The sequence below is a fragment of the Polistes dominula genome, unplaced genomic scaffold (assembly GCF_049000335.1).
Source record: "Polistes dominula isolate Pdom_NZ unplaced genomic scaffold, Pdom_raw_medaka contig_77, whole genome shotgun sequence".
NCBI classification, from domain to species: domain Eukaryota; kingdom Metazoa; phylum Arthropoda; class Insecta; order Hymenoptera; family Vespidae; genus Polistes; species Polistes dominula.
The window spans coordinates 3,484,971-3,507,709 of NW_028301152.1; the positions used below are offsets into that span (position 1 = coordinate 3,484,971).

Genomic DNA, 22,739 nt, shown 5'->3' on the forward strand with positions numbered 1-22,739 from the left:
TGATTAAAAGTATTTAATACACCCGATCTTTTAATATGAAAATTACGAATGCAACTAAAAGCCAGACTAGAGTACTTCGTTTCAAGTTAGAAAAGTAAGACAAGACAAGTAAGGTGGGATAGTTTCATACGTCGGAGTTTTGGTAAACTAGCCTACATCATAACCATAATAACTTTGCTTTGTATATTACATATAACATGGTTTATTACTTCTGTATTAGTTCAGATGGACGGGAATAGAGGTACAAAGGGTTAAGAGGAACGGTATGTAAACTACAAACTTAATATCCGATTAGATATACTAGTACACATACGTACAATAAATTTGTTAACCTTCAATAATGCTATATAATTATAAATTATATATTCATATTTATATATATTATTCTAAACTTATTTATTTCATAATTATAAAATTATTGCTTAATGTATGCATGTATACGAAGTTTTAACAATTTTTCAATCTAAACTGTATTTAATATAATATAATAATAGTATATAATAATAAAATATATATGTAAGATATAATGTTACAAATGCTTATCTTAAAAACACGGCTTTGCGTAAACCAATTATTTGGACAAGAATTAGGACTTAATAAAAGAAATATTACTCACTTTAATGTTTTTATTTTTTTATTTTTTATTACTAAATTGGAAACTTTCAAGATTAATTTTATTCTTTATTAAACCAGAATCTACTTTTTTTTATAATGGTTACACATACCACATTGTCGTCCGAAACATTTTATTTTAAACTTGAGAAAAAATATTTATGGAAGGTTAAGTATAAGTTATACTGTCAATTTTCTGGTAAATTTCTTGTAAAGGAAAGGAAGATTATAGAGGGTTTAGTATCATCGGAGGTACATAAGCACATACACACACACACACAACGTGACAAAGGTGCACGATATATATATATATATATATACGATGCGATTAGTGATACGTTTGTTCGATCGTGTAGCAAAAAAAAGGAAAGTTTTTCCTACGTATTCTTTGGAAAATACAGCGTAAAATCGTTGAAAAGGACGACAAGTACTCGTCGCGCTTTTCATCGGATTCTAACACGATTTCGTTCTCGGGTTTATTGCAATTCGTTGCTTTTCTTTTTCTCTCTTTCTTTCTCACTTGAGTTCAGCACAAGATCGCGAACTTCTATTTACGAACCCTCTTACGAGTATTTACGAACGCTAGAAAAATCTTTCGAGACTGTGCTGATCGATCGTCCAAGTTTGTATCGAAAAGTTCAACGAATTGATTCATTTCACTTCGATGAGATCTTACAAAATATTAAAAGAACTTTTATCACCTGCACATGATTATTATAAATTATTGATTAATAAAACAAAATTTATCCGATAAATTATTTTATAAGCAATAATATTTATAAAAAAAAAATTAATTAATAATTAAAAATCGATCTAATTGTTTTTTCTTAATTGATAAAATACGACTAATTAATTATCATATAGTTTTAAGAATCAAATGTTGTTACCATTAACAAAAATAAGGTTTTTGTTACCATAAACAAAAATAAAGTCAGCTATTTTGTTTATTATAAAATTGTTTAAATATATTTTATAATATAAATAATTATAAAAAATATAAAATAAACTATAAAATTGACTTTAACAATTTGTTGACCTAATCCACTGTCATAATAATTACCCACCCGCAAAAATACACATCACATTAACAATATTACAAAATATATTTAAAAAATCTATATATGTAATATACATTAATATAATTTGAAACTATAATATTGTTGATCAATTAAAAAAATAATAAACAACGAAAGGAATAAAAAATATGATTGATAAATGTACTGACATCGATCCGATATCAAAAGATATTTCCTCGTCTTAGGATTTCTCACGGTTACGAAATTGCTCCATAAATTTCGCCAGACATCGGTGAGATCAAAAGTTGATCGTGACTATTCAAAAGATCTATTTTTCACCTTATCATCTAACACTCCTCTATTTGCTTTCTTTCCTCATTTACTAGGATAATTTTAAACGTTACTAACGCGTTTTAGAAAGACGACAAACATCAAACGCATCGAAATAAAATAAACATAAATAAATCTAGTATATATGTACGACACTTTTATGAACTGTTACATTTACTTGATCAATTAATTGTTAAAACTGTCATGTTCGATGTATTTAACATATGTAATTTTCTAATTATATTCTTATTTATACATAATTCGATAAAATAATAAACTTACGATCCAAGTGCAATGCAAATAAATCAAGTACTGCACTTTTTCGAACAACCAAGAAAGATTACTTGAAACTTTTATCAAAAACCCTTTCTGTGAATTTGTTTTAGATAAAGAATACAAAAGTTTATTCTAGTCTAAAAAGATGATTAGATATATATAAAAAGTATGTAGGTTAGATTACGTGTCGATTAAAATCAATGTTAAAATAATTCGATAATTATAAAATGTTACTTTCATCGTAAAACTGGATGATTTAAACGAATCGACTTACGTCAAAACTTTTCGATACTGACGTCTAAACTGTAAACCTGTCTATCAATCTATCACAAATTCAAACTTGTGACTTGTGGTTTAAGACATTTGCATGAAATCGAAATATATTTATATATGTTTTAGAACAGATAAATGACAAGAATTCTTCTTTTTCAGGTCATATAAGAAACAATAATATAACAATGAATCAATTGCTTTGAAATGATTGGATATAACAAGGTCGTCCTTGTTTTGAACGAGTTTATTATAGCAATCGGTACGTGATCGAGGACACGAGTATGTACCGTAAAAAATAATAGTAAATGATTAGTGTTTATTATACGAACAATTCTTTGAAATTGATTGCTACTTTTACATTGAGGATGTTTCTATCCTAACTTTCAAACGTCAGATTACATTACTGTTGTTCTAAATATTCTCAAATAAAAAAAATATAAAATACAAGATAAATTGGAGTAATTAGAGTCTTATTCAGTAAATAATGAAACAACAAGAAATGTAATATACGATTTCTCTGATCATACATAAATTTTGATTACTACAATAACGATACAGATTAATCTAAAAAAAATCTTAAATCAAATCTAATTCGTACTAATGTAAGCGTTCAATTGAACTAGTCAAAGCAATCAATAAAACTAGGCAACACACTCTAACTAACTCTATAAGTATTAATAATAGTTTGGTAATATATTATATAAACATGTGTATTCCAATAAATCTAACTACATTTAACAAATATCAATCTTCGGATATAAACAATTAATAATATGCCGAAAAAAATTAATAATAAAAACGTGATAGATGGAAAATAGAGAAAGAGAGAAAAAGAGAGACAGTAAACAAGAAAACATTTACTCAAAGAGAAAAGAATGATAAATCGATGGAGATAAGAAAAAAATTTAAATCACCTCGCATTGCTCGCAAGCGACGGTAGCTTCACGAGGTTCACCTTCGCACATCTGGCATTGCATTCTTGCATTCTTAGATTCTTGATACTTTTCAACAATACGTTGCATAGCCCTATACTTTGGCAAATTATGAGCACCACCCTCGTCGAAATATACGGTTTTGCGACATACAGGACAAGATAGACAAAGGGTTCCTCCGGATGGTGGGAAACCACCGTTCCCGGGTGTACCAACGTAACTTCCAGGTCGTGAACTAGTCGATGTACTACCGCAGACGACGCCCGAGTCTGTTTCCGAAAGTATCGACAATTTGTCGGCTTCTTGATCAGAACAGGGAGCATTTGAGGAGTCTGTCGTAGATTCGGGTGGTGAATCGGGTGGTGCTTGAAGATTAACAGCACACGAGAGACACAAAGCGTGCCAGCAGGGCAACAAAACAGGCTCCGTGAATAGTTCTTTGCAACAAGGACATCTCAGTTCGTCCTCCATTTTCTTCTGTTTTTATATTTTTCTTATTTTTTTTATTATTTTCTCTTTCAAAGAGTATGTTTGTATGTAATAAATTTTTTTTCAACGTTCTCTTTTTCTTCAATTTTACAAACTTATTAATTGTCAGCTTATGACAGTTTGTCGTTAGATAATCGATTTAAAAAATGAGTTCCAAGGGTAAATTTCAATGACGGAGAATAAAGATTTTGTTTTTGTTTTTTAGTTTGTTTTCTTTTTTTGTTCTCTGTGTTATGAACGGCGTGCCGCTCGGCTACACGCGGAAACGCGCGTCCGTTCGCGTCATCGTCATCGTTACGACGACGCACTTGCACGGCACTCGAATCTCCACGAATTCCACGGATCGCCGTAGGAAAGGTCGAAGGTTACGGTATGGCGCATCAGACTACAGATTTACTTTCCTTCTTACTCTTTGAGATAATTCACTCGCGATCTACGCGCGCGAATAAAAGTAATATACAAGAGATGAAATTCTATTTGTGGATTTTTTATTTTATATGGGTAAATAAATTGTAATAAAACTCGAGTGATTATTTTTATCTTTTATTTTATACTCGTCCTTTTTTATATCCTTATCACGAAGATAAATGAACAAGCAAGATAAGAATATTCAAAATGAAAAGACCGTCTTGCCTGAACGCCGGCGGCGGGTTGACTGACTCCGTGCACCGAGTCAAAGAACCGACGCGCAGCCGCGTCCGCGCAAGACGCGCATCCCAGTACCGTATTGTACTGACTCGGTACCTTATTCTATCTTCATTCTTTCTCTTTATTTTTTATTCTTATTTACTTTCTTATTTACTCTTCATAAGTATAGTATAACTATATATAATGTATTTCTCTTCAATTATTTTATATTAAATTTATAATAATAAAAGTAACAGTTTGTTTTCTTCAATTATATTTTGTAATAGAAATTAATCAGTTACGGTAAAATTATTTATTTCTTTATTTCTTTACGATCATCGGAATAAACAGCAAACAGTGTTTATTTATAGAATTATATATATTTTCTCTTTCATTTTCTGTATTTTAATTATTGTTTTGGATAGACTTATTGTTAAATTTTTCTTTTTCTTTTGTAACAAAAATCAACTTATGTCATCAAACAAATTTGATATAAATAAATTAAACTATCATTTTTTGGAGCTTGGTAGAACGAGTAATATATTTGAGCTTTTATTCTGTAATAGTAATCGCTGAAAGAGATGCGGAAAAAAGAAGAAAAAGAAAATAAACTCAGTAGAGACAAAAATGTTACTAATGGATATCGCGAAATGTATCGTCTAATGGCGGCGTTCTTCGTTCAATAGATTTAAAATTCTCGATCGGAGATACATTGCTTTTAAAATGTACTTCCTATGCTCAGCGATACGATCAACGATGAAAATTGTCTGCCACGTTTATCCCATATGATAAGCTACACTGATTGTGAGTCGAACGAACGAGTCGTTTCTCCAGAACCTTTCACGTGTAAAATCCAGACTCTTTGTCAATAACAAAGTATTTTGTAACATATATACATTACTATACTCTATTTTAAAAACCATCGTTTCTTTCACAAATCATAATAATTCATTAATTCTAATAAATAAATTATCTTATTATTGACAAAATATTATATTATTATTATTAAATTTTCTCAACTTCTGCCGGTGGTTCTTTTTATAGTACTTACGGGCCGTAATTAAGTTAATGTCATAATGTGAGTATCATATGGTTGACGTGTATATGGATATTCCATCTGTCTATCTGCTATTGTTATTAGGATGTATGGAGTGTGGTTAGTTTCTTTCATTTGCATGAACTTTCTGAGTAAATTATTATTATTAATATTATTACTATTATAATAATTATTATTATAATTATTATTATTATTATCATTTATATTTTATTTATTAAAAATAAATGATATTCGCATTTTTTCTTTCGATGACCAATTGTCTTAAAAAAGAAATAAGAAGAAATGAGAGAAAAATTCGATCGTGTAATAAGAGACATAAATAGAGTTTCATTTGAGAGACAGGAGAATGAGATGAAGTGAGATGAAAGAAAGAGAGGATAAAAAAAGAGGACAATGGCTAAGAACGAAAGGACGAGAAAAAAGAGGGTAGGAAAACTCATGCAGGGGTTCGAATACCAACACGTTCTGGCCAGGTGGGTTTCGTCTATGTTGCACGAATAAAATGAGTGAATGAACATGAGAGAGAAAGAGGGAAAAATAAAATAGAAGGGAGAAGTAGATTGTACTGTAAGTTTGAATTTTAAATACTGAACTTTCTATATATGTATATCTATACGTATATATGTACATATACGTATGCATTCAAGTTTAATCGATCTGTGAGATTCGTCTTCAAAATTTTGTACGAACTATTGCAGAGTGTAGTAACGTATAATAAACTTTCTCAACTAATACGAATGCTTCGTTTGAATTAAATAAAGAGAGAAAGCCAACAAATACACACACACAATTTATATGAAATCTACTAGTCAGAATAATTTTATCAAAGAAATGTTAGTTTCCTACATGTAATCGTATATTTGTGAAAATATGTATCAAATAATTTGTACTACTTACTGTAGTTCATTCGTGAACGTAAAATTTATGTATCACATGTTTTTCATATACAGGGTATAACAAAACATATTAAACATAATTCAAGACATAATTGTACATCTAAAAATAATGAAAAAAATTCCTATAGACATATGATCTACTTGTCTTCGCTAATGAGATATAACCAACTTTATATACAAAACAAACGTAAATGTAATTAGATATATAACAAAACGTTTACAAGTTTGCATTAAAATGCAATCCGATCATATTGAGCATCTTATATAAAGGTAATTAGATAATAACAAGATCTCATGAACGAAGATAGATAAAACATATGTTTATATACATTTTTTTCATTATTCTTACGTGTACAATCAACTCCCGAAGTATTTCTCACATATTCTGTTTAACCCTGTATATTTTACACATTCTATACATATCCTATAAATCTTATATGTTTAATACAGTAGAATTTCATATAAATCCTATATGCCTATACATATATGACAAATTTATAGATACATCAATGTTGAATTAGATGTAAGCTAAGGACTCCATAACCGGTACAAACATGTATGGTGTATGGAATAAAACGAACGTGAAAGAGTATTTTAAAGCGTTTCGAAACTGTCCTCGATAGTTATATACTCGTCCACGTATAAGATACATATATCAGAGGAGAGCGTATATTGTCTCGTATTTATTGCAAACGGCTATCGTGAACCAACCAAGAACACCATTCCCATTCGAAACGATCGTAAACACCGTATGGTCCGAACGACCACTGTCCGAAGACAATACTTTTGAAAATAATGACAAGAGTCGCCTTTGGGATTGCAATAACGCACTTCTGCGCATTAGTTCCAAATTCCAGGACAATAAGTGAAATATATTACTCTTTGTATCCAGCAATATATATCCAGATCGATACAAGTTAAGAACGACTGATGCACGAAATTTGAACAATTATTATTATAAACTATGATTGATATTTATTATATTTGTATATTTTGTATATGTATTTGTATAATATTATAAAAGTGTCTTTTGGTTTTATATTTGTGTCGCGTGAAGGCTTTTAATTATTATAAATGATATTTTTTATTTTATTTTATAACAAAGTTTTCTATATCTTAATTTATAATTTTTTGAATGTAATTTCATGTGTATCTTCATACTTTTGGGATAAACGTTTTTAATTATTATAAACGATAATTGTTGCTCAAATTGTAGCCTATTATTCAATATTTCAGTCATATTTATGATATTTCGATGTAAATTAGATTTTTCTTTACTCTTTTAGGATGAAGATCTATAATTATATTTTAATGTACAATGTAATTAATTTATAAATGTCATTATAAGTAACAGATTAATTACAATGAAATAGCAATTATTTACTATTCGACAGGTTGTAAATCATGAATTAGATAATATTATATTTGTAATCAACATAATGAATCATTTCGAAAGAAAATCTAATAAATGTTTAACATTAAGGATTAAAATATTTTCTACAAATTTCAAATATTATAATTTATCCGAAAATCTTATTAATCGCGCAATAAATTCTTTCAATCAACATACATTAGAATAGAAAATCAAAGAAAAATTTCTGATTAGTGAGGATATGCGAACACGATATAATATGGAGGCGCCACATGCTTGATATGAGCGAACAAGCTTCTTTATCAATGGAACAACGTCGAGTTTGAAACACGAAAATTATGAGGTAGAGAGCTCCTTTCTATACGAATCATTGGAAAAAAAATTTGCTCGTCAGTCTTCTTTGCGAAATATAAGAGGAAAGAAGTTTCTGATGCGCGTGCATGTGTCATCGTTAAATTGAGTCATGCTATATAACCATGCGAAACTATGTGAAATTCTAAATTAGATTTAAAAATATATATATAAAATTTCTTGCTGGTTGGTATTGATTGAATTTTGTTAATAAAATATCTCATCTATATTCTATCTTACAATGAATTTTTATCATTTACTCTGTCTCTCTCTCTCTCTCTCTCTCTTTTATCAATTAATTTATCTGTCTCCTTCTCTCTTTTTTACACAAGGAAATTCTTCTAACTTTTCCAAGAAACTCGAGATCTTTATATCTCATATATATATATATATGACTACGATAAATAAAAATGACTTAAGTCTTGTGCAATATGTAATAAAAAACGAATCATGTTAAGTGATATACATATACAGTAAACATTGATCAAGGTCGCGTTAAATATAAACGAAGACAGCAACAGATTATATTAGATCATTTCGAAAGTTTCTTATTTTTTCGTAATAAATGTTGCACAATATTTTTTAGTTTATATTAATTATATTTTTATTTTATTTTATTTATATTACAGTTTATATTATTTTACTGACATAGAGAAAAATAATAAGTTATATATAATACAATACAATAACATAAAATAATAAATATTGTACATGTAAAATTTACTAACAAGTAAATAAAAGCAAGAAATTTTGGGGAAAATCTACAAATAGATTATTAGATTATTCTAACTGCAAAGTAGTAGAAACATAAACGACTTATGTTCGATACGCGTGACTGTCGTTCGATATCTATTGATTTTTTTTCTGTAATCGAGAAGCTAGTCGTAAACACGTGTTTTATGGGAAACGGAAATAGAGTTGTATCTCTAACAACGATAACTTTTTTACGATCGAGTAGTGCATATAAATAGAATTGCTTTCATAATTCATTAAAGAAATCAAAATCAGATATATTTATTGTGTTGTGTAACCGAAACCACGTGTTCAAAACTCTGAAACTAGTATGGAAAAGAGTAAACAAGTTCTATCTGAAAGAAACCACCTTAATTATCAGATCATTTGAATAAGTCATTGTTGAATTAGATTTTTTTTGTAAAACAGTATTTCGGAAAATGCATGTATTTACAATTTGAAAAATATTAGCGATTTTGAAACAAGTATAATTATTTTTTTTTCTTCCAATTTTTTTTTTTTTTGTACGAAAATTAACAATTAGAAAGCTTTTAATAATAATAAATTAATTCACAAATTATTTAGTTTATTAATCTAGAAAATGAATTATTATTTCTCATTGGAGAATTGTTACGAATGAAGCTATTGATATTAAAAAAAAAATAAAAAAAAAAAAACAACAACAAATATATTTGAAAATAATTTGAAATAACGCGAAAGAAGCGTTTATTGAAATGAATTTAGTCGCAGAATGGTTAAACGGTGATTAGGAAAGTATGATGTAATTAATAATCTCGTAGGAAAAAAATAAAAATAAAAATTTTTTATCCAAACAATCGAGATGTGTGATCTTCGCGCGTGTCTTTTCAGATTGGACATAACATCAAATTCATAGGAAGGAAAAAATCAAAATGACAAGCAGTATTTTGAGTTTATTGACGAGACCGACGGTATCGTCGAATTTAAGTTATTTAATACGTCGTTATGCGTCCACTTCAAAGTAAGTATTAAACTTAAGAAGTAATTATATATATATAGTTTCACTGTGATTAATTTTTATACTTATTAACAGAGATACCTGCAACATATACGATCTCGTTGTGGTTGGTGGTGGAATTGTAGGATGTGCCACAGCACGTGAAATGTTAATGAGACATCCTAACTTAAAAATAGCCATTGTAGAAAAAGAAAATACCCTTGCGAAACACCAAACAGGCCACAATAGTGGTGTCGTTCACGCTGGCATTTACTATATGCCTGGTAGTATAAAGGTAATAATAATAAAGAAAATTACAATTTTTGGAAGAAATATAAAATTTATGACAATTTTGAAAAAATCTAGTCCCTTTTTAAGTATAAACAATTTTAATCTCGATCGATTTCAAACGATTGAGCAACACTCCCTTAAGAAATGTTTGATCCGGTAGCCAATGATTACAGGCGAAACTGTGCGTCGAGGGTTTAAAACTATCCTATGAATATTTTTGCAAGAATGATATACCTCATAAAAAGGTTGGCAAATTAATAGTAGCTCAGAATCAGCAACAGGTTAAAGTGTTAAACAACCTGTTTGAACGAGGAATGAAGAATAACGTACCTGATCTTCAATTAGTTGATAAGGACTGTATTACAAATTACGAACCAAAATGTAAGGTAAAGAAACTATTACTTATATACCATATATTTTTACTACAATATTATTATATTAAAATATTACTATAGTATAATTAGTAAATATTATATGCTAGAATATTAATAAAAAAATGGAGTATTTGTTAAGTCAAGATTCGTAACGAGATATAAACAAATAAAACAGAATTATTTTTAGGTGAAAAAGCCATTTGGTCGCCATGGACAGGAATCGTGGATTGGGCTTTAGTTTGTAAACACTTCGCTGCGGATTTTCAAAAAATGGGCGGTGAAATATTTCTTAATTACGAAGTTACTGGATTTGCAGAAATGATAGAATCACAAACTGGTGGACAATTGGCACCTATAGTCGTTCAATCTAAAGATAAGGTAAATTTATTTCTCCTTTAATCTAACGAAAGTTTTGCGAATTTTTATCAATAACCATTCTATAACTTATTCCAGTGTATTTCAGCGAAATACGTATTAACATGTGCTGGTTTACATTCGGATCGTTTAGCCGTTATGACAGGATGCGACCGCAGTCCACGAATAGTTCCTTTCCGAGGCGAATATCTTCTTCTGAATGAAAATAAAAAGCATTTATGTACAACGAACATATATCCAGTGCCTAATACAAAACTACCGTTCTTGGGTGTTCACTTTACCCCTAGAATAAATGGTGAAATTTGGCTCGGTCCGAATGCTATTTTGGCCTTAGCTAGAGAAGGTTACAAGTAAGAATTAGCAAAACAGTTTATCAAAAAAAAAAACATAAGAGTAAAAGTTACTCATAAGAATTCTGTAATTTTGTGCATTTAGATGGACCGATATTAACATAAAAGATTGTATAGAAATGGCTAAGTTTCCTGGATTATATAAGTTGTCCTTCAGGTACTTTATTCCTGGAGTTACTGAAATTATTAAATCGATATTTTATCCATTAGCAATAAAGGATCTTCAGAAATTTATACCAGATATTACATATAAAGATATAAAAAGGTATATATGATTGTGTATATGTAACTTGTATCTCATGCTATCAATTTCAAATTTTCTAATATTTTGAATAACTTCATTGTTTCAGAGGGCCTGCTGGTGTCAGAGCACAAGCATTGGACAGTGATGGCAGACTAGTAGATGATTTTGTTTTTGATAATGGAACTGGTAATATTGGATGCAGGGTTCTTCACTGTCGTAATGCTCCTTCACCTGCTGCAACGAGTAGCATGGCTATAGCAAAGTACATTGCCGATAAACTTCAAAATGATTTCAAGTTTTAATATTTTTCAATATGATTGAAGAATGTGATAAAGTCGCCTAGCATTGGGAGGAAATTCCATTCTTTTGTATACAGCTATTATACAGTTCATAATAGAAACTGTCACTGTCCAAAAAATATATCATAAGTTTATAATATAATTTACTATGTTGTTTCTGTGTATCTGATGTTTGTATTTGGTACATATACCACATATTACATCGTATTCGTTTATGAAACCCTTTTTATTGAAAAGAAATAAAAAGGGATTAATATTTTTATATTCTTCTATTAAAATTTTTGTATAACAGCAATTGATGATAAATACCTATCTACATTCTATTTTCTTGTATATATACATATACATATATATTTATATAAATATTTCGTTTCTAAAAATTTGTAATAAATCAGTATATTTTGATATCACACATATAATATATACTTTCTCTAAATATTTATCATTTTGATTGATTCGAATAACTGATATCATGGCTAATACAATAAAAATATTAACCATTACCAGGTACATATTGAATTAAAATATATGAATATCATATTAAAGAAAATATTTCAAATATCTAGATAGTAATTATATATGTATATTGTAAAATGATCTATGATAATTTAAATCAGTCTAATACCATTCCCTGATACCAAAACTCGAGACGTTGGAAAATCCCATGCAGCTGTCGAATGAAACATCATATTTGAAAGAATAACACCGTATTCACTCATAGCGAACATGGAATATACTGAAATTATAGAAAATTATTAGTAATTTTCCCCTTTTACGTTTAAAATTCAAAGTATACTAACTACTAAATATGATATTGCAAAATTTATTATTTTATAATTCTTCTACTCACCAAATGGTTCGCAATATTTATTATGCCTATAAAAAAAATAACATGCTAATAATATGGAGAATACATTTGACATCATCGCTCTCCATTTCCATCTTATAGATGCAGTCTCATAAAAATCTCTTGTTACATTACAACAATTCTTCATAACGAAGTATGATAATGGCATGTGAATAGAAGACATCAACAAGAATGTTATAAAAGATAATTTATGAAATGCTGAAAAAAATTAACAATTATTACTATTATCCTAAACAAATACAAATAAATGTATACTTATATCCTAATATATACCATAGTTCGAGTCCGAAGTCCAGAAGCTTAAAGTCACTAGAGATACATTTTCAATGATATATGTGACTAAAGCAATATTACTGATATACCGTGCCCACTTATATACATGTTCTTTATAATAACGGAAGTACATGATTAAAACTAATGTTCTAGTTACAGCTTGCATAGCGATTGCCATTTTCCAAACATCTTTTTGAGGTCTATAATGACCAATAGTTGCAGAGACGGATGGAAGGAAATTATAAACCTATATAAATGAAAATATGGAAATTTTAATCATAAATATATATTATTCCAATTGAATTCATATTTCTAAACAAATAAAGAATATATCTTAAAATAATAACATTAACTCAGAATTTTCAAATTTTGAACGAATATTCTATTAATGTTTTCTTTCCTTAAATAAATTTAATTACCTTGCAATGTGTGGCAGTGGCATGTTCAAAATTATAAAGAACAGACCAAATAACACAGAAAATAAAAGCAAACAGTGGCAAGGATACAGTGACCCAAGCTAATCTCGGAAAAGAAATAATTGCTCGTACTTTCAACATGTCTTCTTCGGTTAGAGGAATATAATCTGATCCTATCCTTAATTTACTCATAATCACAGTACTGGTTAGTCTTTTTACGTCACGGAAGTAGTATCAAATAAGATTATATATCTTGCTGAAAGGTTATTCAATTCTTAATATCGTACCACTGTCTCAAAAACATTTTGTTCATTTTTTCCTAAAATAGATGTTCAATAAAACATCTTAATTGATAGCAAAGATATTGTAATGTACATTTTTTAATTGTAATCGGTCTAAAAAAATGATAATTATTCTTTGGTACGTAAAAAATCATAATAACTGCATTAATACACAGAAGCAGCCATATTGGAAATGAAACATCTGTTGCCAACAACAAAAATCTTATCGCGAACTAGAGCGACAGCATAAAAATACTTAAGAAACAAATAAAACGACGATTATTCTGTATACAAACTAATATATAAAAATAAACACGTTTTTAAAAAAACAACAAATTTTTGTAACTGTTGCGCATATATATTTACAAAATTGTAAATAAAACAATTTTAAAATTCAATTTAAGATTATCTTTCATTTAATTTTCGAAGATTTATTAATTCAAATGAAAAGTTAGATAATGACGTATATACTTGTCCAGATAAGCTCTTATCTAATCAATCTTTTATATAATATTTAAAATCTAATCTCGAATGTAAAAAATATAAATCTATCTGTTCACAAATCTATGTAGAAAAATCATTTTACAATTTCTCAATTTTTTGACAACAATATCAGCAAATATAAATAGTTACTAATATTGAAAATAATAGCACGAAATAGAACTAAATATTGTTTCTAAATTCATGTTGCTCTGAAGATAAAAAGTAATGATAAATTTTCTTAAATGACTAAGAGATGTCTCTACTCTCGCTCAATAGAAATCAGCTGATCGTAAAGTGTATACCGTGACACGCGTTATATTAAAATTGTGTTTATACATATGATGAAATTGTATTTATAAAAAAGGAACACAAACAATTAATTTGTTATGTGGACAGAAGTTTTAAACGATCCTTTATATTGTTAGTTGATTATATTTAATTAATGCATCGATATAGTTAAAGTGGTTTCGTTAATTTTGACTGTCACTGAATAAGTTTGAGGTTAAAGTTACTAGTAATAATAAATAAGTTACGTATTTTTTCTCAAGTATTATTGAAGAACCCATGTAAGACGGTCAACCTTAATCAACGATTAAGTTTACTAATTAACAACGAAACATGTAAGTCTGTTAACCTTCCATATTATTAAGAATATATTGATCGCTTATTAATTTTTTTTTTATTACATTTCAACTAACAATTAGTTTTAATAATTATTAATATAATATGTTTATATGCAACTCTATTGAAATATTTTTTATAAATTTAGTAACAAATAATTTATTATTTAGGTATTAATAGCTTTATATACTTGACAGAAATCGAATATTACTATTACACATAGATATCAGTAAGAATGTGGAGTTACTGGTAGACAGTGATAATGCAACATATGAATTGTATAAAATTATAACATTTCAGCAAAATTTATATGCGTGTTTTTATATTTGAAGTGCAGCGAATCGATGAAATGTGTTAATTCGAAATATCATGTTATTATTACATTTGATTAATACATTACAAACGTGTTCTAGTAAAACCATTACTCTGAAAAGTACTTATTAATTAATTTCATCATGATAGCTTTTTATTAAAACTGGGTTAGTCATCAGTCAGATCGTTTACTCTTAATGTTCGCATAGAACATTAATCAATGTAACAACAAACAATGATCAACAAAAAATAACTTTTAAATATAATAACTTAGGCTTCTGATAAGAGTATCACATATATTTAATACTTATAAAGAAAGAAATAATATTAATTGTATATATTTTCTAAATTTTTATTCATTTTTCTTACTCCGTTTTATTTTTTGAAAATTTTTGTTTTGAATAGAAACCTGGCGATTTGTTTCTTTCACATTTTTTGTTTTATTAATTACCGAACTTTTTGTAACTCGTTTGAAAAGTAAACTAGATTCGTTAGCAACGTTCAAGAAATGGATTTTGTCGTTTATATTCTCGAAAACGTTGTTCATTCACTAACACACATATATGTCAGTCATCATTCACAGCAATTCACGTTCCGGTTCGTTCGAGACGCTAGTATCTCTTGTTAACAAGACTCTTTGTCTCGAGTCCACTCATCGATCAGCCTGTTCTGAATTTCGGGATCCAGTCGTGCCGATTAATTTCCCCCGTAGGGTGAACTGTTATTCCTTGACAACTTCGTAACCTGGATAGCACTGTTCCATTCGTCCTATCATTGTTCAACCACATTTTACATTTATTTTACAATTATTTTCCAAATACCAATAATAAAAAATAATCTATCAATTAAAATATATGATATTAACATGTTTAATGTAATCATTTAAATGTTGTTATTTAAATCAATGATATTTATATGTATAATCTGTGATATTAAAAAAAAAAATAGATTAATACGAACAGTGTATTGGAAAAGAAACGCATACAAAACAAAGTAAAAATTAAATGCATGTATATTGAAAACGAAAAAATGAAAAAATATTTTACGAGCTCGACCGTGTTTCATTAATTAATTTTTAATGTTTCATTTGCTGCGATGAAAAATGAAAAGCATTTTTGTTGAGAGAAAAAAGCTGTTCTCCATCAGGATGGAATGTTTACATAAATGATATAACCAATTTTTTTTTACATAATAATTCTTCTCTATTTAAGAAAGGATGTATTTTAAATTCAGACTGGGTTTTGGCTTTTAACGATTAAAAAATCGAATTTAAACATCGTAACGATAAAACCAATGCCAAAAAATTCAGATAAACAAAATCAATTAAAAAATTTATTACACGCTGGTTAAATTTCTTCTCGTATTTTTTCATTCGCATTTTAATCCCTGCTTCGATTTCGCGAGCAGGATCGAATTCATCTATAATCCTACTTTAATCCGTTTCCTGGATGCGAAATGGGTGCGTTTCAGTGATTGTGTATACGCTAATCCTTTCTTTTTTCTTTTTTATAAAAGCTTACACATTATACTTGGTTGTTGTTGGATATTTTTTTGTTTTTTAATTTATGGAAAACATATTAATGTTAAAAACATTAATAATAAAAAAAGATATTTTAATTTTACATTTTTTGTCCGCATCTGAACAAATCTGACCACATCGACATTTACGAATTATTGGCAAACACTTTTCAATATTTCTCTTTCATATTTTCTATTCGTTCCACGTAGAGTTTGCGTTATCCATTCGTACGTGTATTCGTGTGTATATGTATGTATATATGCGAGAATTTTCACTTACCAAAAGTAACTACAGATGTGTATTGGCCAAGTGCTAAAAGGAGCCTTTACTTCGTATTTGCTGTCTACGTCTTCACGAACAACGTCATGGTTTTAAGGTTTGGCCAGTTTCATGCGAGGACTTAGACGCAATGCGTCGGGACGCTTTGCCAGAAAGACCGCAGTATCGTATCGTCGTGTTGTGAGAAAGACAGAGACAGACAGATAGATAGATAGATAGGTAGATAGATAAATATATAGATAAGTAGATAGAGAGAGAGAAAAAAATGAAAGAAAGAAAGAAAGATGACAATTCTTTTCTTTTCTTCTTTATATTTCTTTGTCTCTACTAGTTTTTCTCTTTTTCTTTCTATCATTTTCTATTTATCTCGGTGAGAGAGATACTGACTCTTCGTTTGGACTGTTCAAAGAACTGCTTTTGCTGACTCAGTCTCATGGATGCGGAGAGAAATGCGGCCTTTTTGACTGACGCGAACCGCACTGCTGCTTTTGGCATAGTGGTTACGTCACGAATTGAACCCTCTCATCATGTAGCTTTTTTTTCCTTTTTTTTTATTTTTTTGTCTCTAATTTTATACATATTTGTTAATGGCCAATGATGTTATCTGGTCTAGATCAAAATAAAACGAAATAAATAATTATTAACAATAATATAATATATTTTTTCTAAAAGAACTTCAAATATTTTTAACTGTAATGTTTTTATTTGTTAAACGTACGAACGATTCATCGAATTTATCATTTGGATATATATATATATTTGTAAAAAACAATCCTGAATTTGCAAAGAAAAGAAAAAAAACCACTTTTGTTTTCTGATTATGCAAAGTTTCTTTGGTGGCAAAGACTTTGGCGAGAATACCTTCAACGCAATCACTTAACGCAGTCCGGTGCCAACACTTTCAAGGTTCTCTTGACACAATGCTTTCTTGTTCTTTATCACTTTGATACAATTTTAGGAATGCTTCGCTTAAATATATAGGAAAATTGTCAAGTTTCATCAAGAAATGATCGATTTTTAATTGATCAGATTATACAGTCCATTTTAAAATGACTTTAAAAGAAAAATTTGTTCTTTGAATTTTCTTTGATAAAAGATAGAAATTACATTTCAAACGACCTTATGTCAACGAGTACTCATACCCATTACTTTTCAAGAAAATACACAAAAGAATAATAAAAAATATTGATTTGCAGTAAAAGTAAATATACATTGTAAAAATAAAATATATTCTTACAAATGAAAGGAAAGATAATTACAAAAATAAATTAATTATTTTATTTCAAATGTTTGACTTTTTATCATGTATAAATATAAACGATGTAGTGAAAAATTGGACATTAACATGTAAAAATAAATCTAAATTAAAATGAAGAAATATTTTTATGAATTATGATTTTAAATGATTTACAAATATTACAAATAAATATAATTTACAAGATATTTTCGTACAAATATTATCACTAATATGACAATTTAAGAACAGTCGATTAAAAAATATATTGACTAATGAATGAATGAATTCTAAACGTTCAATTTGCTATATGGTATATTTAAATATGTCAAAAGATATATACTACAGATGCAGATATTTAATGCGACCTAGCAGAACGTTGTCGCTATTTCGGAAGCTAACTACGAATATCGGAAAAGAAAAGAGAAGAAGAAATGACGGTAGCAAATACTCGATGGGAAACGATTCTTTGGTCCAGCGAACATGTTCGAAGACGTGGAACGTCAGTGGAGAAATGTTTACATCTTCTTCACAAGGAAAGACCCGTTGTACGAGTTGAATATTTCGAACTTGTTATTCCACGTTTTAAACGACCGACTGTTCGTTCCCTAGAAAATGAAGCATCGAGACGAGAACGATGTATATACGCTCCACTGTATTTTGAAGATGCTGACGAAATGCAAGCCGTTTTAACAGAAGTATACGAAAAAGTATACACATATAAAATTATAAACATTTTCATTTTGACTCATTCATGTATAACCGATATATGTATAAATACATAATGACTAATTTAAATGATTCCAATTGAAAAATAAAATAAATCATTTCATTTGATAAAAATCTGTGTGAAATTATTTAATATTTTTACACAAAAGAATTAATACACATTATTGAGAAATTTCAATGATTTTAATCTGACTTCAACAATTTTTTTGATTAACTATAATTACATATACATAGTATATAAAACTATATAATAAAAAGGATATATTGAAATGCACGTAACTTTTATCGAGATAGTATAAATAAATATAGGTTCTATTATGTTCTAACGAGGACTATATTTGTCGTGACCGAGCATAACCCATTGGTTTCACGACTGAATGAAACTGGGTGTGTATTACTGACACTAAATTCTATTCGTGTCAAATAATACGAAAAAGACACACACTTACTAAGAGATATATGTAGAGACTCACAAATCAATCGCAGCTTGCATAAGTGTCACTTTAACATCGTGTCACTTTAATTCACTTTAATTCTCTTCTTTTTTCTTTATAATGTTTTTTTCCAGTATCGATGAATACAGATTTGTTTATTCTACATTTGAATATAATGAGAAATACATAGGAAACATTTATATCTAAACAAAAAAATTTGAATAAATTTGATTTTATGATTGATTCTATAATATAAATGTGATCATAATATAAATCATAATATAAATCATACAATATCAATTTCTACAAATTTGTTGTTTGCTTATTTTATTACTTGCACATAGAACGATTGAAACGAATACGATGATAAATATAAATTTATTTTATATCATCCAGTTGTTTTTTTATAAATTAAATTTTTTATTTATTAGTCTTATTGTTAATGAAATATCATGAAGTACCAATTTAGGCGATGTCGTATGATCTTATCTCATTTGATGGGAAAACGATTAGAATTTCATTCGGGAGATGTGTAAATATGACATAAGCCTCGACGTGGGTCAAGTAGGAATAGAAGAGGGTCGGTGATATTTTGACGCATCTGTCAGTCGATAAATCGTTAATGGAACTAGAAATCCAACACTTGCTATACTATAATGAAACTGCAGAAGTTTCTGCAGTAAGTATGGTATAATAAAAGCACGTCTCACATTTTTCTTCCCAACGTTCTTTAATTTTCTTGGATCTTTTTTTTTTTTTTTTAACAAACATGTCATCTTCTATTCAGTTCTTTGTTTCATTTTAAACGTAATTACATTTAAGTATAAAGGAAACACTATAGGATAATAAAAATTTAACGAATTAAAAATACATATTGTTATACAAACAAATATAATAAAGAAATAATCTCACTAGGATTTATGTTCCTGTTTAATGAACCGTTTAAGATTCAAGTTATAATTTGTATTTAATTGAATTTAGGAGACACGAAAGCTTACATGCTTACGTCGTAGAAATGCAAAAGTTGTGTAATTATCAAAAGATACGCATTCGAAGAAAATTGGATTTCATTGCACTAGTTTCTTGACCAGTCTTATCTTATACGTTCGTAACCGTAATGGAACTCGGTTATCAATTTGCATTGTCAGTCTTACGTGTGCATCTCAATACGTATCAGTGCAAATAATTGTTCGTTTCTAGGTTTCAAGGAGAATAAACTGTCGGAAAAAGAGAAGAGAAAAAAAAGCTATGCAAATGTTATAATATCTATAAATAATAAGTGTTATTATTTTAATGAATTATAATTAAATTTTATATAATAATTTATTCTCTTCTCTTTTAATAATAATAATACTTATTTATGAATTCTAGCCAATATTTACATATTCGTAATTTCGAATATATAAACTTGAGCAAATATAATATAAAAAAAATTATTCTCAATTTTTATAGAACGACAAATAAGAATTTTAAACAAATTCACTGAGTTTCCGATAACATCGTCGTTGTAATTTTGCGAATAGTTTTGATTCCATTGAAATGTGTTTCTCTCTACATTCTCTGATTAAACATGGAACCACCCCAGCCAGCGTTTCTCGGCTACGCGTAAATGCACATTCTGCTTCGTCATCAGTATTTGCTCGTTGCTCTCTACATTTTCCGATCACGTAGCGATTAATCGTCAGTTACTTTGCCTCGAATGAGATGAACGACGATTTTCGAGCCTGCCGATAGGTTTTACCTCGTTTTATCATCATATTTCTTTCCTTTATAACGTTTAACGATCAATCAGTGATTAAATTGGAAAAATTATTTTATCAAATAACGTTAATTCTACACGAATTTCATATTAATGTCTATAAATAATCCTTTACGATGAAGCTTTGTATATATATTTTTCTCTATTGATCTATCTATCACTTCTAAACATTTGAGCTTTAATTGGAATCATTTACAGCGTAAATATAACGTGAAAAGCATCGTAGAACTATGGATTTGTGGTGAGAAATATAGAGAAAGCTATCGAACGTATATACGTAATATTACGTCCTACGCAAATGTATGCACATGAAAAGAGGAAATTGAATTAACGTAAACGTTACGATACGTGAATACTATAAATATGAAATTTTATATCGACTTAACAATATTTTTATATGATATATAAAATATGATATAGGTAGATATATAAAATAAAGAAAGAATTACAAATGACATTACGAAAAATAAAAAATAAAAATACGTCTATATAAATGTAGAAATGAATGCATAATTTAAAACAAATTAATTCGAAGCATCGAATTAATTTCTACATATCATATATATCTATATAGTATATATATATACATATAATAAAGATAGATTTTGTATGAAAAATAGATAGAAAAGTGAGTATCGAACGTTGAAAAAAAAATTCAATTAATGGGGGTGGGAGGAGCAGCACAAAGTACGATTCATCGTTTCTGGGGAATGAACGAAGGGACAAAAATGGAAGATGAAGAAGTAGAAGATGAGATTATCGATTAGCGTAATACAGTTTCCGATGAGAGTAGGTATAAGCTTCTGAATAAAAAGAAATTCTGTCATGGTTTGCTTTATTATGCGTCCCACGAAATAGTACATTTTTTGATTAAAAATTTCACACTTTTTCTTATTTGACAATGACAACTAAATGTAGAATGTGTTACGTTATATGATAAACAAGGGTAGAAAGCATAATAATAATAAGAATAATAACAATAATAATAACAATAATAATCATCATCGTCACAATCATAATAAGATAGCGAATGAATTCATAATGGAGTTCTATTTTATTCCTCGTCTTTCATACGTCATGCAAGTATACTATATGGATAAAAAAAAAGAAAATTCTAACGTATAAATCTGACAAATAAAAATAATAATAATAATAATAATAATTTATCTTCAACCCTATTTTTTGATTTCGCGTTATAAATATTTATAGATTTAAAACATTAATTTATGTATATTAATACATAATTTATGAATTTCGTAAGATATAAAAAGTAAATAAAGTTTAAAAAAAAATATATATATAAACATATATATGTGAAATTAGAATAAGTCATATATAAAGGTTATAAGAGCATTTGAAATCCTTTTGAATTCGACTAATTATTAGACGCGTACTTTTCTCTCTCTTTCTCTTGTGGAGAAGTTAGTTCGAGGCAACGTATTAATTTCAGGTCGCCGGCACGTTTTATCGAAGACTTTGGCCAAGATTTAAACGTCGCTTCGGCGACAGTTTAATGTCCACGAACACGGCTGGCACGATATTCGAACTACGGCTTAGATTTTCAGTGCCAGTGGTAAAAGCAGACGCGTGACACGACTGTTAGAGACATTGGTAAACGAACGATATTACTCTTTGCTCTTTTCCAAAAGCATGCTAGAA

General features: G+C 28.4%; 4 protein-coding genes and 1 long non-coding RNA gene across 7 annotated transcripts in view; 2 read left to right on the forward strand and 3 right to left on the reverse strand.

Moving 5' to 3' along the window:
• Trim9 (E3 ubiquitin-protein ligase Trim9) overlaps positions 1–4,580 on the reverse strand; it is a 102,640-nt gene extending 98,060 nt beyond the window's left edge. For both annotated transcript variants that reach the window (XM_015316564.2, XM_015316563.2), the window contains exon 1: positions 3,422–4,580. In XM_015316564.2, coding sequence (XP_015172050.1) covers positions 3,422–3,910 — 489 coding nt within the window. In that variant the 5' untranslated portion in view covers positions 3,911–4,580. The remainder of the gene's footprint in view (positions 1–3,421) is intronic.
• Positions 4,581–8,278: 3,698 nt separating this feature from the next.
• Positions 8,279–12,036, forward strand: L2HGDH (L-2-hydroxyglutarate dehydrogenase). Of its 2 annotated transcripts, none has more exons than XM_015316565.2 (8): positions 8,279–8,417; positions 9,834–9,963; positions 10,036–10,234; positions 10,404–10,616; positions 10,791–10,982; positions 11,058–11,329; positions 11,415–11,594; positions 11,680–12,036. In XM_015316565.2, exons 2-8 carry the CDS (start codon positions 9,875–9,877, stop codon positions 11,873–11,875), a joined length of 1,341 nt encoding a protein of 446 aa, XP_015172051.1. In that variant the 5' UTR covers positions 8,279–8,417; positions 9,834–9,874; the 3' UTR covers positions 11,876–12,036. The 2 variants fall into 2 exon arrangements, with proteins under 2 accessions (XP_015172051.1, XP_015172055.1); XM_015316569.2 differs by lacking the exon at positions 8,279–8,417 and adding an exon at positions 8,452–9,292.
• Positions 12,037–12,295: 259 nt separating this feature from the next.
• Positions 12,296–13,905, reverse strand: LOC107064172 (post-GPI attachment to proteins factor 2). The gene is made up of 4 exons (XM_015316570.2): positions 13,433–13,905; positions 13,014–13,260; positions 12,723–12,938; positions 12,296–12,608 (listed from the first exon to the last, which is right to left on the reverse strand). The coding sequence occupies exons 1-4, from the start codon at positions 13,619–13,621 to the stop codon at positions 12,481–12,483; spliced, it is 780 nt and encodes a 259-aa protein (XP_015172056.1). The 5' UTR covers positions 13,622–13,905; the 3' UTR covers positions 12,296–12,480.
• A 571-nt stretch (positions 13,906–14,476) lies between these two features.
• The window catches only part of LOC107064069 (uncharacterized), a 42,358-nt gene continuing 34,095 nt past the window's right edge, over positions 14,477–22,739 (forward strand). Inside the window, exon 1 of the mRNA XM_015316338.2 lies at positions 14,477–14,813. Within this exon, the coding sequence (XP_015171824.1) occupies positions 14,812–14,813 (2 nt within the window). The 5' untranslated portion in view covers positions 14,477–14,811. The remainder of the gene's footprint in view (positions 14,814–22,739) is intronic.
• On the reverse strand, positions 15,403–17,063 carry LOC149030658 (uncharacterized). Its single transcript, XR_016178495.1, has 2 exons — positions 16,925–17,063; positions 15,403–15,894 (listed from the first exon to the last, which is right to left on the reverse strand). It is a non-coding gene; the product is annotated as an uncharacterized LOC149030658 (long non-coding RNA).